Raw genomic sequence first — 17,420 nt, forward strand, 5'->3', positions numbered from 1 at the left:
GGCATGTTGATACTAACTTTGCTGCAGACAGGCCCAGTTACTTATTCAAGTTAAGTGACTTGGCCATTTGATACTGCACAGCTGAGCAAAAAGCAACTTTTGGGCGCTAGTTGTGCAGTGCCACTGAGCTCTTATTGTCGTTGAGTATGGCCCTCCCAAACCCATCGAGTCACTATTCACATCCTGAACAATGTGATCAGCAGTATCACAGACCAATGAACCACAGTCTCGATAAACCACAACTCACTGCTGTTGAAATCTGATAAGTACTTGTAGATGTTACTGCTCCTGAAATGAGGTGTAATGCAAGACATAAACAAACAACATCCAGATGTGATTGCTGAATAAACAACCTGCAGTGTAATTTTTCCTTACATGTAGAATGTAGATGGCATTGTTCCCTCCTACATTGTGCAGTTGCGCTGACATGATAATCATTTGCACAACCGAGGAAAAGATACTTGGCAGATAGCATCTGTAGCCTTGGAGACTGTCCACAGATGAGGCTATTGTGTACACATAGGTGACATCAAAGTCTACCTTATATCTATGGAGTGAGCATAGCCCACTGTGCATGTTTTCAATGTCAAATTGGTCTGGTCATGTGATTTTAGGACAACACTTGTTGTTTACAATTTGCAGTAATACCAAAACTTGAATATTACACATATTCACCTTGTTTTATATATGTTTCTGCACATTTGAGTTTTAGTAATAGTTATGGTGCAGTACTGTCATCATTACAAATATAAAGAGAAGTAGGTGAATGTAGGACCAGGTACTTTCCGTAGGTATGTATAACAAATATATAACTGTAAATTTCATATTCGGATGAGGCACTTTATATGTTGAAAAATACTGAGACACAATATTAGGAAGTCTTGTAGAGATAATTCTGCAATTTTATGGCCATGTGTTTATGAGACAAATACTAGATAAATTTCCAAGTGTGTTTGAGTAAACTGCCAGTCAGTGTACACATAATGGTGCTATGTTGATATGCAGATAGAATTTGTTCATGACAGTCTGGTTGATATCCTCCAGTTTATGCAGGGATGCAAAACTCTGAATGTATCTATTCCTGCACAAGACAGTTTCCCATACTGCATCATTGTAACATAATTAAGAAGAACAGATTCAACAATGTGAATCAGTGCAATAGAAAATATATAAAAAATTGTTGGCTGTCAATTCGTATCCTGTTATCAAAAAATTGTAATAAAGTGGACTCTCAGCTATGATGCTGTTGTGAGAAATCACAATGCCATTGTTCTTTACATCTTCAAGTCAACTTCAGTTTCTGGTATCAAATTGCTAAGATGTCTGTAAAATGCTTATACAATGTTTCACAGTACTTCTGACAGTGATCTATGTGAAGCAGCAAAGTAATAACACCCAAAATACTCTAAAATGTCCCATTTCAGAGATCACATGGCTTGTGCTGCAGGAGATGTTACAGACGGAATTCCCATTCTGCACATCTCAATGCTACTCTGTAGATATTTATACTCTATAAGTTTAACATAACAGTTGCGAAACTGCAATTTATTTTTGTTAGCTACTGTGATAGCAGCACGCTAAGCATCCAGCAAGTTATACTGTTTAGTTCCACGAAAGCAAACCATAATTGTTTATATAGGTTCATAGAATGGTTTTTACAAATGAGTGTATCGTCCATCATAAAAAATGCAGAAACATAAAAAAGAAGACACAATATTTGTCCATTTCCTACCGACCCTGGGAAGGTACAAAACAGTACATTACATGGCAGTTTATTTACAATTCTCTTATAACCTATTGATATTTACTCAACATTGTCATTTCCCTTTAAGAACTGAAAATGGCTTGTAAACACCAGAAGATCTGACCTTTTGCTGAAAGACTTCATACATCTACTCAACAAATGAAGTTTTGTTCACTACACTTCCAGTCAAATCAGTGAATTTAGAACATAGGAAATGTGTACGGAATGTGGAACTCACATTATTTAACATGCCAAATAAGCCACAACAACTGTAGCTGAAGGGAAAACCACACATGTGACGATAAAATTTCAAAAGCAAGACAACTTTTTCCCCACACAGAAGAAACCCATTCCACAATTGCTGCTATAACTGAGCCACAAATGGCAAGAGTTGTATGATGGAAAGTTGAGTGACATGTAAGAAAATGTGCTTCATTAGACACCACAGAAAACTGTGAAGTTTCAAAAAATGTGCATATCATAATAAGAACAGACAGCAGCAACATTAATCCTGCAGGTTGCTCTCTCACCATTAGTGGTGCTAATGGTGTTTCATCTATCAAAATGGTAATAACTTTCACAGCAGTGGCTGTCGTGACTGTATATGTTAGAGTGTGGTGACACCATCTGAAACCTATTATGAAATACACAGAGATCTGCTGATAATCACCACCAGGAGCAAAGGTTAGCAACTAACTAATTTAAGGTGAAATGACAGCATAAACCTAGCAGTGGGAAATGCAAATTTCAGCCTCAGATTCACTTGGAGGAATCCTGAGGAAGTGTAATTCCAGCACAAAATAGGTTGGTTACAATACCTCTCGTGACCAATTCCCAAGTGTTGTTCATCAGCCTGGGGCCCTTACCAAGTTGAATTAATGGAAGAAATTCCATGAAGATATGCTCGATTCACCCCCAAGTTTCTGTTTAGTCAGTACTAGGATGTCATGGGAGTGCTTAACAAACTGCAGATGGAGATGGTCAGTTAGCATTGCTTGCTCCTCTTAACCTGATTGCAGACTTACCATGATAACAGTGCTAAATTTAGAGAAATTTGAGTCCATGTGGAGGGTTATTGACTATTTCTTCCCATGCAGCATGAACATGAAACCTGGAACACTACGCTGTTACATGATATAAACTACAATGCGGGCTTTTAAGGCCGGTCTAGTGTCTTGGTGGCTTTTGTTTTGTGGGCATAAAAGAAGGCAATGGTCCAAAGCATATTTCTGTGGCTGATGTTTCATCTCCTAATACTGGAGTCATCATCAGAGGCTATAAAGACTCAGATAGGAGTTTGAAACTTAAACAAGCTCAGTAAGGAAAATTGTTTATACATAACCATGCAATAGCTGGATCACCGGACCGCTGCCTAAGATCACAGTTATGCCGACTGGTGTTATGGAGTTGTAGTGGGTTGTAGGCTCACAACAAGAACAACTGTCATCAGCAAAACTTCAGTAGCAGATCATGCATTGGGACCACCAAATTAATTTCTATTATACTAAGATTATCAGTATTTGATCATTACTATGCTAGGATGCATAGAGAGGGCACAAAAATTCAAAAGCACAAAAGCAATCCCCAACACTTTGGAGCAAAGCCCAAAAATATCTCAGGCCACAATGCTGAGTTCAAAAGACCACACTCGCATATAGGTCGGGCTGCGATTTTCTCGATGTGCAAGCCATCTGTCATTTGAATACTGGACTCATTTAATATGAGAACAATGTATGGCCCTCTTGCTGTCTGAGCCTTACACATACCATGTTCTTTTGTCAATTTATAGAATTATTTCAAAAGTAACATTATCACACACAACAGCTGCTGTCAAGAATGACTGAGCCAGTATATGATCACGTTGATGTAATTTCATGAATGCACTCACACTTTGCTGTAATTCTGCTACAAATATGTCATGTTTGTTGAGTGAGCAAGAGATTCTGGAAGCTCAAGTGGAATAAATTGCTCAATAACTCACCTTGTACTTTTTTTGGAAGGCTAGTTACACTTTGTCATCATTGCTTTAAAATTTGTTATCTGAAAAATAAATCTTTAGGCTTGGTCTTTTTTAATCTGTATTACTCCTGAAAATATTTTAATTTCATGTGTGTCAGTAATGCTTTAAATAATGTCATAAATGTCGGGTTTTCTAGGCTCTACATGCTTCTTAGTCGGTGGTCTCCAAAGTATTAAACAAAACAGAACAACGACTGAAATTAGACATCTTAGGCAGCATCCTGATGATGTCATGAAATGACCACTGCAGTTCAGCTTGCTTAGTTTGCTTATGTTTTAAACTGATCCCTGATTCTTTATAACCCCCTATGAGGTCTCCCGCAGTAACTGATAGAAAGCTTAGGCACAGATACATGCCTCGGACCATGGCCTAATGCCCATAAAAGAAAATTCATCAAGGACGCTATGTACCCTACCCCAACACTGTACGGCGGATTGTGTAGTACAAAAGTAGGTGTTGAAGTCATATATTCACTTGTAAGTATGTGTTTGCAGCTAAAAATTTGTATGTTTCCATCTATCATCAAGATGATAGGATAAATGACGAGAAACTGACCACTGACGGCATTGTTGAGGTCGGTCATCTCTGCAACAGCTTCGTATGTGATGCTGCCATGCTTGGCGGCCACCTCCTTCACCTGCTGGCGGATGCGCTGTTGCAGCTCCTGGTTCAGAGCCAGTTCGTACAGCGTGAACACCATGGTTGAGGCGGAGGTCTCAAAGCCGGCCATTAGGAAGGTCAGTACCTGAGCCACCACATCTTTCTGGTCAAATCCTGGCCACAAAAAGAAACATGGGTTAAAAATATTGCATTTGATTAAGTGTAGTTGTGACCCATCACATTGGCCAATAATTGTCTATCTCTAACATCACAGACACAGATGACATACTGAGAGAGGAGGTGAAATGGTAGAACACTGAAATCACGTCCGGATGGATGGCATTTCAAGTCCTTGTCCAGTTACATATTTATTTTTTTCTGTGTTTCCCATAAACTATTCAAGGAAAATGCTAGGGTAGTTTCTTTGAAAGGACAACTGCTTTTCTTCCCCATCATACTGCTAACTGAGTTTATGCACTATCTCTGATGACCTCATTGTTGACAGGAGGTTGAACCCTAACCTTCCTTATGTGCAAGTTTTATACAACATTTACAATAAAACCTAGCAACTCATCTAATACACTATAAGAGAAAACGAAACAATGCACCAAGAAGGACTTATCCGAATGGGACAGAAATTTGGCCCTTGTGCTAACAGTTATTTGGCTTGGCACTGACTGATAGTTGTTCGATGTCCTCCTGAGGAATACTATGCCAAATTCTGCCCAGTTGGTGCATTAGCTCATCAAAATGCCAAGCTGATTGGAGGGCTGTGCCCAAAATGCTCCAAACATTCTCGATTGGGTAGAAATCTGGCGACCTTGCTGGCCAAGGTAGGGTTCGGCAAGCATGAAGACAAGTAGTAGAAACTCTTGCCATCTGTGGGTGGGCATTGTCTTATTGAAATGCAAGTTAAGGATGGCTTGCCATGAAGTGCAACAAAATGAGGCTTGAATATTGTTAACGTACCACTGTGATATAAGTGTGCCATGGATGACGAAGGGGTCCTGCTGCAAAATGAAATGGCACCCCTGACCATTGCTCCTCTTAATAAGATTGTATGGCAGGTGACAGCTAGGTTGGTGTCCTGCTGCTGTTTGGGGATCTCCAGACACACCTTTGCTGCTCATTGAAACAAGACTCATCCACGAAGACAATTCTACTACAGTAAATAGGATTCTAGGCCCTGATGACCAATAAAGACATGTCTAGAGACACCCGAGGCAACAGGGGATACCAAACTGTCACTCACCATATGACCCAACTATTGGGAGTGATGGTCCGGGTTGTCATTACATTTCATTACAGGACCTCTTTGGTTACCATCTGTGGCACTCTTACAGTACAGCCATACATTGATGATATTCTATTGTTGCTCTTCATGGCAAACTACCTTGGGCTTTCATTTCAGCAACATAATGCTTGCTTGCGCACAGCAAGAGTATCTACTGCTTGTCTTCATGCTTGCAAAACTCTGCCTTGGCCAGAATGTCAATGGATCTCTCCCCAATCGAAAATGTCTGAAGATTTATGGGCAGGGCCCTCCAATCAGCTTGGGATTTTGACAGTCTGACCCACCAATTGGACAAAATTTGGCATGATATCCCTCAGGAGACATCCGGCAACTCTGTGAATCAATGCCAAGTCAAATAATTGTTTCATATGGGCCAGAGGTGGACCAACACATTATTGACTTGCTCAATATGTGAAGCTCTTGCCCTTTGAATAAATCATCCAATTTTTCTGAAATTATACCCACTTGTTTGTTTGTACATGTATATCACATCTACCTGTTTCAGTATCATTCAGATAATTCCTTTATGATTTTTTCCCTTAAAGTGTACATAGATAGTGTCTCAAACCTTTAGGATGAAAATTACAGAAGCAGTAGTAGATCCTAATGTTACTATTTTGAAACAGGGAACTAATGGCCGAACAAATATTTTGTTTTTCATCTACATAAACATCAAAATGTTTACCCCCAGTCTCATACCTGCATTTAAAGGTGCATAAAATTTTGCCAGTGTCTCACAAATGGGGAGCTTCTCTTCTGAATTTCTTCTGGGTTCATGCAACAACAACTACAAGTAATGCCATGTAACTTGTAATGTTACAAAGGGACGTCAAGTGCAATGAGTGCATAAGGCCATCTGTACAGTAGGTGTATGGTCAACTTCAGTTTATGGACAATTCTAGGAAAGTGTAGCTCATCTATAAAGGAGACCAAGTAAAACTCATTCTTGAATACTGCTTGAATCTTTAGAATTCACACCAGGCCGGTTTAAAGAAGATATCAAAACATTTCAGAGATATGCTGCTAGATTTGTTGCCAGCAGATTTGATCAACACATGAATATTATGGAAATGTTCTGTGAACTCAAATGGGAATCCTAGGATGTGAGAAGATGTTCTTTTCACAATTTACTATTGAGGAAAAGCAGAAAACCAGCATTAGGAATATACTGCAGAACACCCTTACTGCCATCAACAAACATCATGCATAAGGATGGCAAAGACAAAATGAGAGATAGGGCTTATATGGAAATGTATAAACAGTCCTTTGGCCCTCACTCCATTTGTGAATGTGACAGGAAAGAGAATGACAGCAGTGATGCTAGGTTCCCCACTACCACGCACTGTATGGCTGCTTTCAGAGTATGTATATAGATGCAGACCATTTGAATTGGGCATTTGAAGACAGCTCACTGGAACAAACAATCTATCAAATGTTAAAATGAATAAGTTGCTGTAAGTTTACTTCCTGAGTGCAGAAATGTAACAAAGTGAAACATAGACCCTATTAAAAGTTGGAATGTTATTCGGACACCCACCAAGACACTTACGCTTAGTTTAAGTCATATTGATTGTCGAGATATTAGGCATGTTAACTACAAGGGCTATTCAGAAAATAAGGTCAGATAGATCATGAAATGGAAATAACAGTGAAAATCTAATGAAGTTTTGCACAGATGTGTTGGGTAGTGTCTCTAGTACGCCTGCCAATCGCGTTAAGTTGCTCTTTTCAGTTCTGAGCACAACAGTGTCTCCCGCCAAGTATGGGTGTCTGTCAAGAGGTTCCACCTGATATGCAACCCCTTGTAACATACCTATCATGCACTTTCTTATTATGACGATTCTTGGTTGCACCTCCAGGGGCAATGAGGATGCCCCTGCAGCATTTTTGATGGATAGGTTTGATCATCCAACATACAACACAGACATGGCTCCCTCTGATGTTTACCTCTGCTCACATGAACCGCTGGCTATGAAGACAACATTCTGGCACAGACAATGAACTGCAGACCAGCATAGAGAAGAGGCAGAAAGCACAGGTGGCTGCCTTCTGTGACAAGGGTACTGGAAAGCTGGTACAACGCTATGACAGATGTCTAAGTCAGAGCAGTGACTATATAGAAAAGTAGCTGACAGGTTGCAAATAAAACATTTTTGATTTTCACTGTGATTTCCATTTCATGATCGATTGGACTTTACTTTCTGAATAGCTCTCATTCATACGTGGGAAGTTAGGTCAGTAAAGAAAGAGAGTGAGGTGGCATCACATTTGTGTCCGGAGTTCGCACATGACCGGGGGGGGGGGGGACAGAGAGAGATCTGAAAAAGTTTTAGATGGACCTAATTTTTTCTTGTGTTCTTCAGAGAGGAAAAAACGTTACTAAAAAAAAGAAATGAAAGTTTCTAAGAATACATTATCTGATCAGAAGTAACCAGACACTCCCATGTAATGTGGAATTGGCCAGTAGCTGTCATGAGAGGCAATTACAAAGGGAGGTGGGGAGTATTGTGTTGTCGGTAGAGAAACAATAACAGCACAAAGGGTAGGTCAGAAGAGCTCAGACTTTGAACATGGTCTAGTCATAGCATATTGCATGAGTCCATCAGGGACATTTCAACCCTTCTAAATCTCGCTGCCTATTGATGATGTGATTATGAAGTGGAACAACGACAGATAAACCAAGACCAGGTAAATATTATGTACAGCTGGAAAGGGACTGTCAAGCATTACAGAGGATGGTTGTACAAAATTGAATCAAATTAGTGGAAGAAATCACTCATGACATCCAAAGTGCTGCCACCAGTCCAGCTAGCACAATTACTATGTGTACGTAGTTAAAAAGAGGAGGTCAATGGTTAGACAGCTCCTCATAACCCACACATTTCTGTAGTCAATGCTATGCAATGCTTGCATTCATGTAAAAAGCAATGCCATTGGACAGTCAGTGACTGGAAATCAGTGATTTGAGGTAATGAGGCACTATACACTGTGGCAATCTGATGTAACAGTTTGGGTTTGGCAAATGCCTAAAGAACTTCCTAAGAAATTTTGGTCTTATGTCAGAGTGGTAGGTGGATCAAAACAAAATGTCCAGGCACTCTGTGACCAAAATGGAACTGAAACAGAGGATGACAGACTAAAGGCTGAAATACTAAATGTCTTTTTCCAAAGCTGTTTCACAGAGGATGACTGCACTGTAGTTCCTTCTCTAGATTGTCTCACAGATGACAAAATAGTAGATATCGAAATAGATAACAGAGGGATAGAAAAACAACTAAAATTGCTCAAAAGAGGAAAGGACGCTGGACCTGATGGGATACCAGTTCAATTTTACACAGAGTATGTGAAGGAACTTGCCCCCCTTGTTGCAGAGGTGTACCGTAGATCTCTAGAAGAGTGTAGCATACCAAAGGATTGGAAAAGGGCACAAGTCATCCCCATTTTCAAGAAGGGACATTGAACAGATGTGCAGAACTATATCTCTAACATCGATCAGTTGTAGAATTTTGGAACACGTATTATGTTAGAGTATAATGACTTTTCTGGAGACTATAAATCTACTCTGTAGGAATCAGCAAGGGTTTAAAAAAAGACGACTGTGTGAAACCCAGTTCGTGCTATTCGTCCATGAGACTCAGAGGGCCTTAGGCACGGGTTCCCAGGTAGATGCCATGTTTCTTGACTTCCGCAAGGCATTTGATACAGTTCCCCACAGTCGTTTAATGAACAAAGTAAGAGCATAAGGACTATCAGACCAATTGTGTGATTGGATTGAAGAGTTCCTAGATAACAGAACACAGCATGACATTCTCAATGGAGAGTAGTCTTACGAAGTAAGAGTGATTCCAGGTGTGCCACAGGGGAGTGTCGTAGGACTTTTGCTATTCACAATGTACATAAATGACCTAGTGGATAACATCGGAAGTTCACTGAAGCTTTTTGCGGATAATGATGTAGTATATTGAGAGGTTGTAACAATGGGAAATTGTACTGAAATGCAGGAGGATCTGCAACGAATTGATGCATGGTGCAGGGAATGGCAACTGAATCTCAATGTAGAAAAGTGTAATGTGCTGCGAATACGTAGAAAGAAAGATCATTTATCATTTAACTACAATATAGCAGGTCAGCAACTTGTCCAACAGAAAATGATAACTACTTAAGGACATGAACACATTTTACAGCATTGAGTACTGTGTACAGTAGAGGAACAGTTTGGAAACAATGATTGTATGAGCATAACAAGCCCTGTAGTAAAGCAGCATGTCTGAGGCAATGGTTTGTTGACAATAATATTCCTGAAGTTGACTGGTCTGCCCAGAGTCTTGACCTGAACCCAATGAAAACATTTGGGATAAGTTAGAAACATCAACTTTGTTCCAGACCCCAGTGTCCAATATCACTTATTGCCCTGGTTTCAACTCTCTGCCATTCCTCCACAAACATTCAGTCACCTCACTGAAAGTGTACTGAGCAGAGTTCAAGCAGTTACAATGGCAAAAGCTGGACACGCACCATATTAATGTCCTTCTAATAGCTGTCCACATACTTTTGCGTAGATAGTATAATTGGAGCGGTGGAACAAAGAACCTTTGCTGACCAATCAGTGGTAAACATATACCCTTGGTGAATTTTGCAGATTGCCAGGGAACAGAAGACATTTAGAGGCAGTCCTCCTGTGGGGGACTTACTGCCACATCTGATATGAGTCACTTTTATGTCTCCTAGGAGACTGCCTCGTGAGGAGTATAAAGTGATGACGATGAGTGAATCATTGCTGTTAGACGTGTGGTTCCGCCCAGATGGGTTGCAACCTTACATGCAACCCCTGCTTCCTGCCATCATGCACTCAGTTAGAAAGCAACAAGATGCTTTACCATCAACACACACCACTTGGTAATAAATGCACTAAAATATCTGAGTAAATGTCAACCTGCCCACACTCTATTCATCTCACTGTAAAAGTAACACTCAGGATGGAGACACAGATTACCATAAATTCAAGAGAAATACTGCTTTTTTAAAGTATAGTTTGTTGATGAAAGATATTGCCATGTTCAGATGCTTCACAATAAAATATAAAGTCATTTTTAAAGGGTAACGACCATCACAATCCAAAAACAATTATTCATGTGGACGTTGTAATGGTCGCCTGGTCGTAGATATTGCTAATTGCTATAATCGCACTATTTCACTCCCATTTACGGAGCTTGTTAGCACTTGATGTTAGGTTGGCGCCATTACAATGCATTGTAGTAATCACTGCTGCTTACTGGATCGCTGCTGTGTCTCGAGGTTGATGGTGGCTCTAAATCTGGTTGTCTAGGGTTAAAAACATGAGGTCCCGTGTTTTGTTTTATGTGCTTTTGATGATAAAGGATGAACGAAACCCACAAATATGTAAACTTCAAATATTTATTTCTCTGGTGGCCATCTTAATTCCACTGTCCACCAAAGACTATGACACAACACAACTTCCTTTACATGTTCTTTGCATTGTTTATCCACCTCAAACAATAACACACAAACACACTGTACCAAAGTGACATTCCGACTGCCTCTCGACCCTTCTTGCTGCTCGTATTTATAACATTGTCAAAGAACTACTAAAAAGAGATATAGTTTACAAGTCACATGTACATCTGTTATCATAATTTGTGCAGAAAAGTTATTAATTTGCATCGAGTGACATAATTTAACATGTTATTAAAATGACAAACAGATTTGTTGACTTGACAGAATAATTCTTTGTTACAAAAAGTCCGTTTTTTAGAAGTTTGTCAATTGACTTCTCTAATTTGCATAAATAAGTAATTAACATGAATTATTAAGGAATACATTGGTTTTCGTCTAAAACAGGATTGATTTCGTGAATACTAAGTGAAACCGCTCCTAGTGAACAAATAGGTTTCACTGGGTGATTTTTATTTAAGGAGATCCAAAATACCTAAGTTGTACACTATTTTTCGTACTTCATATCAATTATTTAAGATGAACTCAGTGTTTTTACATGATGACATTTGCTGTATCAGTGATCAAGTGATATTAACTTTTGTGTGGGTTAGTTATTCAGTATAATTTAATGGGTTGACTGTTTATGGAGACATGTTACGCAATCATTGTTACCATACACAATAACTTTTCTATAATCATAAATACTCGTTAAACTGGTTGAATTTGGAGGGTATCGCATACTTCGGTACAGTAAAGCCTTTAATATGTTCCGTTACAACGTACAAGCAGTTGTTGATGTACCTAAATTACGATATTGCTGCTAGCTCACCTAAGCCTGTTTTTCAATTGATTGCAAACATCATGTTAAGTAAAATTATTTTAATAACCATACCTAATTACAACTTGATACATAAAGGATTTTAATTTAATTACTGTAAATAAGCTCTTCGAGTTTGAAAGCAAAATAAATCTATCACCACAAATGATTTGCCTATAGTGCTGTTAATGAAGGTTGCCACATTAAATAACTTCCCAGTGTGGAACTGAAAAATTGTTCAAAGGTGTATAAGGTATTTATAAATTAATTATACAAAAGTAACCTTTAATTGGGGAAAGGGTAAATAACTTATAGAAATGTTTGATACAATGCTGAATGTATATCTACAAGTTTTATTCCTGCCTAACACCATTAGTTCCCAAATTCCCCCTAGATAGCATGCACAGATGAGTTACTGCACATCATCACAGGGTCATATAATTGTCAGAGCATGCACAGTGTTGTTTATGTTTCATGAATCCAAGTACGCTACTACAGTTGAGACACAATTCAGGACAAAATATCGCAAGTCACTGCCTCAAAGGCAAATGGTTAGTAATTGGTGGATTCATTTCACCAAAATTGTCTGCACATCACATAGGATGCTGGGTCAGGGTCACCCAGCAGTCTTGGATGATGCTATTAAAAAAGTTCTACAGTGTTACAAGAGGTGGCCACACCGAATATTGGTAAATAAAACTTGAAGATATACTTAAGTCAGTGCTGTACCATACATTTCTTTAAGTTACATACCTTTTCCACAGTTAAAGATTACTTTTGTATAACTAATTTATAAACACCTTGTGTATCAGCAAAATGCTATGTCATCCGACCATCTCAAATGACAAAGTCAGTGCATAAGTAGTTATCCAAGGCACTAAATGTGAATTCCAACTTACTTCTACATAATAGGAGTAGTGGCAGAGTGTAGAATGTAACTACAGTACGTACTAAATTCCTGGCCAGTTTCATCTCGCAGGCGCTTTGACTCATCCGTCTGTCCATCACGGACACGCATCAGCATGTCGATGGAGTCCTCTCGCACTATGCCATTTTTCTTGCGGTAAGCCATTGTCTGTAAACAACGAAAGCCATCATAGAACAGACTAACTTTTAGGAGTTCATAACTGGAGAGTGGTTTCCTCAAGAAGAAGTTTATGGAATGTAGTTGCACAATAAACACACTGAGAAAATTTTTAAAGCACTTCAGTACAACCAGCACACATGTGACAGCATGTGTAGCTAGTACATTCCAAAACACCGCACACAAAAATGGGATTATCTGGTGCTCATACCTTAGGTTTTATTGGTGATAAAAGCATTTTGGATAGCCCTTGGGCTAGGCACCATTTGTATACCCACTATCCTACAATACAGGGTCAAAGAATGAATATTATGCACTTCTTCCTTCTTAGACAAATGGAGCAAATTGGCTGGTTCTTTTTGCATTTAATTTAGTCTATGGTGGGCTTGATGGGACTTATGGAGGCATTAGTTCATGGGCAGTTACCTGGAAAACTCAACAAAAAGGTTTTTTACTATATTGTCACCGTCACCAGCAGACCAAAACCCAGCTAGCATTCAAAAACGGCTATGCATACAAAATGACTGAAATTTTTCCAATTTATTTCTCAGATCCCCATCCTTGACCAGTTTTGAAAACTTTCTTGATATCTTTATCCATTTCCGAGATACAGAGGTTGAAAGTTATCCTATTTGTACACATAAAATAAGCATGTGAAATCTGGTATGGAACGAAAACACAGTTTATAAAGTGATGTTTCTTGGAGAAACATGCTGAAAAGTATCTCCATTATCATCACAGAACTCCATGTTGTAGTACTGAAGCGCACAAATTTTTTTGCAGATGAAATTCGGTCTGAGTTGTAAAATTTACTTTGCATTATTTAAGTTTCACGTAAGTAAACTACCTAAATTTTACTGACCAATACATTTCTTTTCATATGAGTTACATGCCCTGCTCCAGCAGGGAAAAGTAGGGAATGAGCAGAAAAATGCTCCTATCAGAGCACAAAAAATGCAAATATGTTCCTTTTTATTTAAGAGAATGACTGGAAAGTGAGGTACCAGGTGCCTCATTCTATCTTCCTCAGCACCTTTAAAATTTTTCCCAATAATTTTGGCATGCAAACATATTTGCACCACTTTTTTTCTGAGGTGGGAATACGTGGGTAGAGATGGGAAAATAATAAATACTGAGAGATAGTAGGCAGTGATTGTGTCGTAGAGAGAGTGAAGGAAACAGTGCAGTCTGAAAGAAACACAGGGACACAGTGGCAGTGGAACGTAGTTGGCAGTGAAAGAACAGTGCTGGGAAAAGAGTGAAGGAGACATTGCCAGAGGAGGAGGGGGGGGGGGGGGAGGAGGGGAGGGAATTAAAGAGAAAGTGAAATGGATGAGAGGGAGCCAATGATAATGAGACAGTATATGACAATGACAACAAGGAAGAGAGAGACAGTGACAGTGGGAACAGACAGCAGCAACAGGAAGGAAAGAATGAGATATTAGGAGTGAGAGAGAGCAAGAGGGAGGAGTGACAGTGAGAGGTGACAGTTGTAGTAGGACAAAATGAAGGGGACTATGGCTGTGACACAGGAGACAATGACAGAGATTATGAGAGTGAGTTGAGCTGAATTAGTGAGTGAGTGAGTGAGTGAGAAAGGGCAGCTGGGAGTGGATAGGTATGAGCGACTTACAGCAGTGAACTGGTGGGTGTGAGCGAGCTACAGTTAGAGGAACTTGTGAAAGTTTGAGGTGGGTAGCATGTCAAAAAGAGTGTGAATATGTTTGAATGCCAAAATTTTTGGGAACATTTTTAAGCATGCTGAGGAAGGAAGAATGAGGCAGCTGGTACCCAATTTTTCTGTCTGAGTCTTATAAATAAACAGGAACATAGTCAATATTTTTTTTGTTCTAAGAGGACCATTTTTCCTCTGGAACCCAGTGCTCGAGATTTGTGCATAACATCATCATCATCATCATCATCATCATCATCATCATTTAAGACTGATAATGCCTTTCAGCGTTCAGTCTGGAGCATAGCCCCCCTTATACAGTTCCTCCATGATCCCCTATTCAGTGCTAACATTGGTGCCTCTTCTGATGTTAAACCTATTACTTCAAAATCATTCTTAACCGAATCCAGGTACCTTCTCCTCGGTCTACCCCGACTCCTCCTACCCTCTACTGCTGAATCCATGAGTCTCTTGGGTAACCTTGCTTCTCCCATGCGTGTAACATGACCCCACCATCTAATCCTGTTCGCCCTGACTGCTACATCTATAGAGTTCATTCCCAGTTTTTCTCTGATTTCCTCACTGTGTACACCCTCCTGCCATTGTTCCCATCTACTAGTACCTGCAATCAACGTAGCTACTTTCATATCCGTAACCTCAACCTTGTTGATAAGGTAACCTGAATCCACCCAGCTTTCGCTCCCATACAAAAAAGTTGGCCGAAAGATTGAACAGTGCACAGATAACTTAGTCTTGGTACTGACTTCCTTCTTGCAGAAGAGAGTAGATCGTAGCTGAGCACTCACTGCATTAGCTTTGCTACACCTCGCTTCCAGTTCTTTCACTATGTTGCCATCCTGTGAGAATATGCATCCTAAGTACTTGAAACCATCCACCCGTTCTAACTTTGTTCCTCCTATTTGGCACTCAATCCGTTTATATTTCTTTCCCACTGACATTACTTTCGTTTTGGAGATGCTAATCTTCATACCATAGTCCTTACATTTCTGATCTAGCTCTGAAATATTACTTTGCAAACTTTCAATTGAATCTGCCATCACAACTAAGTCATTCGCATATGCGAGACTGCTTATTTTGTGTTCACATATCTTAATCTCACCCAGCCAGTCTATTGTTTTCAACATATGATCCATAAATAATATGAACAACAGTGGAGACAGGTTGCATCCTTGTCTTACCCCTGAAAATACTCTGAACCATGAACTCAATTTACCGTCAACTCTAACTGCTGCCTGACTATCCATGTAAAGACCTTTAATTGCTTGCAAAAGTTTGCCTCCCATTCCATAATCTTGTAGAACAGACAATAACTTCCTCCTAGGAACCCAGTCATATGCCTTTTGTAGACCTATAAAGCATAGATACAATTCCCTGTTCCACTCATAACACTTCTCCATTATTTGCCGTAAGCTAAAGATCTGGTCCTGACAACCTCTAAGAGGCCTAAACCCACACTGATTTTCATCCAATTGGTCCTCAACTAATACTCGCACTTTCCTTTCAACAATACCTGCGAAGATTTTACCCACAACGCTGATTAAAGAGATACCTCTGTAGTTGTTACAATCTTTTCTGTTTCCATGTTTAAAGATTGGTGTGATTACTGCTTTTGTCCAGTCTGATGGAACCTGTCCCGACTCCCAGACCATTTCAATTATCCTGTGTAGCCATTTAAGACCGGACATTCCGCTGTATTTGATGAGTTCCGACTTAATTTCATCCACCCCACCAGCTTTATTGCACTGCAATCTGTTGACCATTTTTTCCACTTCCTCAAATGTGATCCTATTTCCATCATCATTCCTATCCCATTCTACCTCGACATCTGACACATTACTGATCGAAAAAAAACTTTAGGTGCTGTGCACTTAAAAACTAGAGCTTTTTTTTAGGTGGTCATACCTCTTCAGTAGTCTTATAAAGGAATTCCTCGAACTCCTTCCTGACGACGCTGATGTTGAGCTTCTCGAACAGCTTGGGTGCCAGGAAGCTCATGGCCTGAGCCAGCTGCCCCACCAAGTCGTCGCGCATGATCCTTTTCAGGCTCTCCCGCATGGGTGCCTTAGGGTCCTGCAGGGCGCCACCCTTCGTGCCCACAAATGCCGAACACACCGCGTCGGTCGTGTAGCACGCCATCAGCTCCTGCACTTCCACGTTGCTATCTGCAACAGCAAGTTTTAATCTTCAGTCCAAACACTGGTCTGATGCAGTTCTACACACCACTATCATCTCTGCATAACTACTGCAACTGACAACCATTTGAATCTGCTTACTGTATTTAAACTTTGGTCCCCCTACGCAAAACCCACCCCTCATTCCAGCATTTCCCTTCATTACTCAAATAACTGCATTTTTATGCAGCAGGATGGTCACCTGATTCCTTGTTTTCGGTTTGTGATATTTCTCCTCATTCAATTCAGTACCTTTCCATTAGTTATCCAATCTATGCAACTAATCTTCAAGTTTCTTATGTTGCACAACATTTCGAAAGTTCATATTCTCTTCGTATTTGAACTTTTTTTGTTGCAGCTATATAACAAAGCAAGATCATGCAAGTCCGCTTCTAAGTGTCCATTTAATGGTTTTTGAGATACCGTAGAAACCAAAGCAGGGGTACCCATAGAAGGGGGCTAGTGGTGGCACCCATCCGTACTTAAACTCATTTAGTTTACGAACATGAAGAAAGACATAGGTTTGAAAATTATCACTAAAAC

The 17,420-nt window shown here is 39.8% G+C and overlaps 1 protein-coding gene across 1 annotated transcript in view; it reads right to left on the bottom strand.

The window, feature by feature from the left end:
• LOC126100839 (cytochrome P450 6j1-like) overlaps positions 1–17,420 on the bottom strand; it is a 101,020-nt gene that overhangs the window by 22,352 nt on the left and 61,248 nt on the right. The window contains exons 4-6 of the mRNA XM_049911492.1: positions 16,609–16,868; positions 12,881–13,004; positions 4,320–4,538 (exon numbers count right to left, since the gene is read on the bottom strand). Of these exons, the coding sequence (XP_049767449.1) occupies positions 4,320–4,538; positions 12,881–13,004; positions 16,609–16,868 (603 nt within the window). The remainder of the gene's footprint in view (positions 1–4,319; positions 4,539–12,880; positions 13,005–16,608; positions 16,869–17,420) is intronic.

Source organism: Schistocerca cancellata, chromosome 9 (assembly GCF_023864275.1).
Source record: "Schistocerca cancellata isolate TAMUIC-IGC-003103 chromosome 9, iqSchCanc2.1, whole genome shotgun sequence".
Lineage (NCBI taxonomy): Eukaryota > Metazoa > Arthropoda > Insecta > Orthoptera > Acrididae > Schistocerca > Schistocerca cancellata.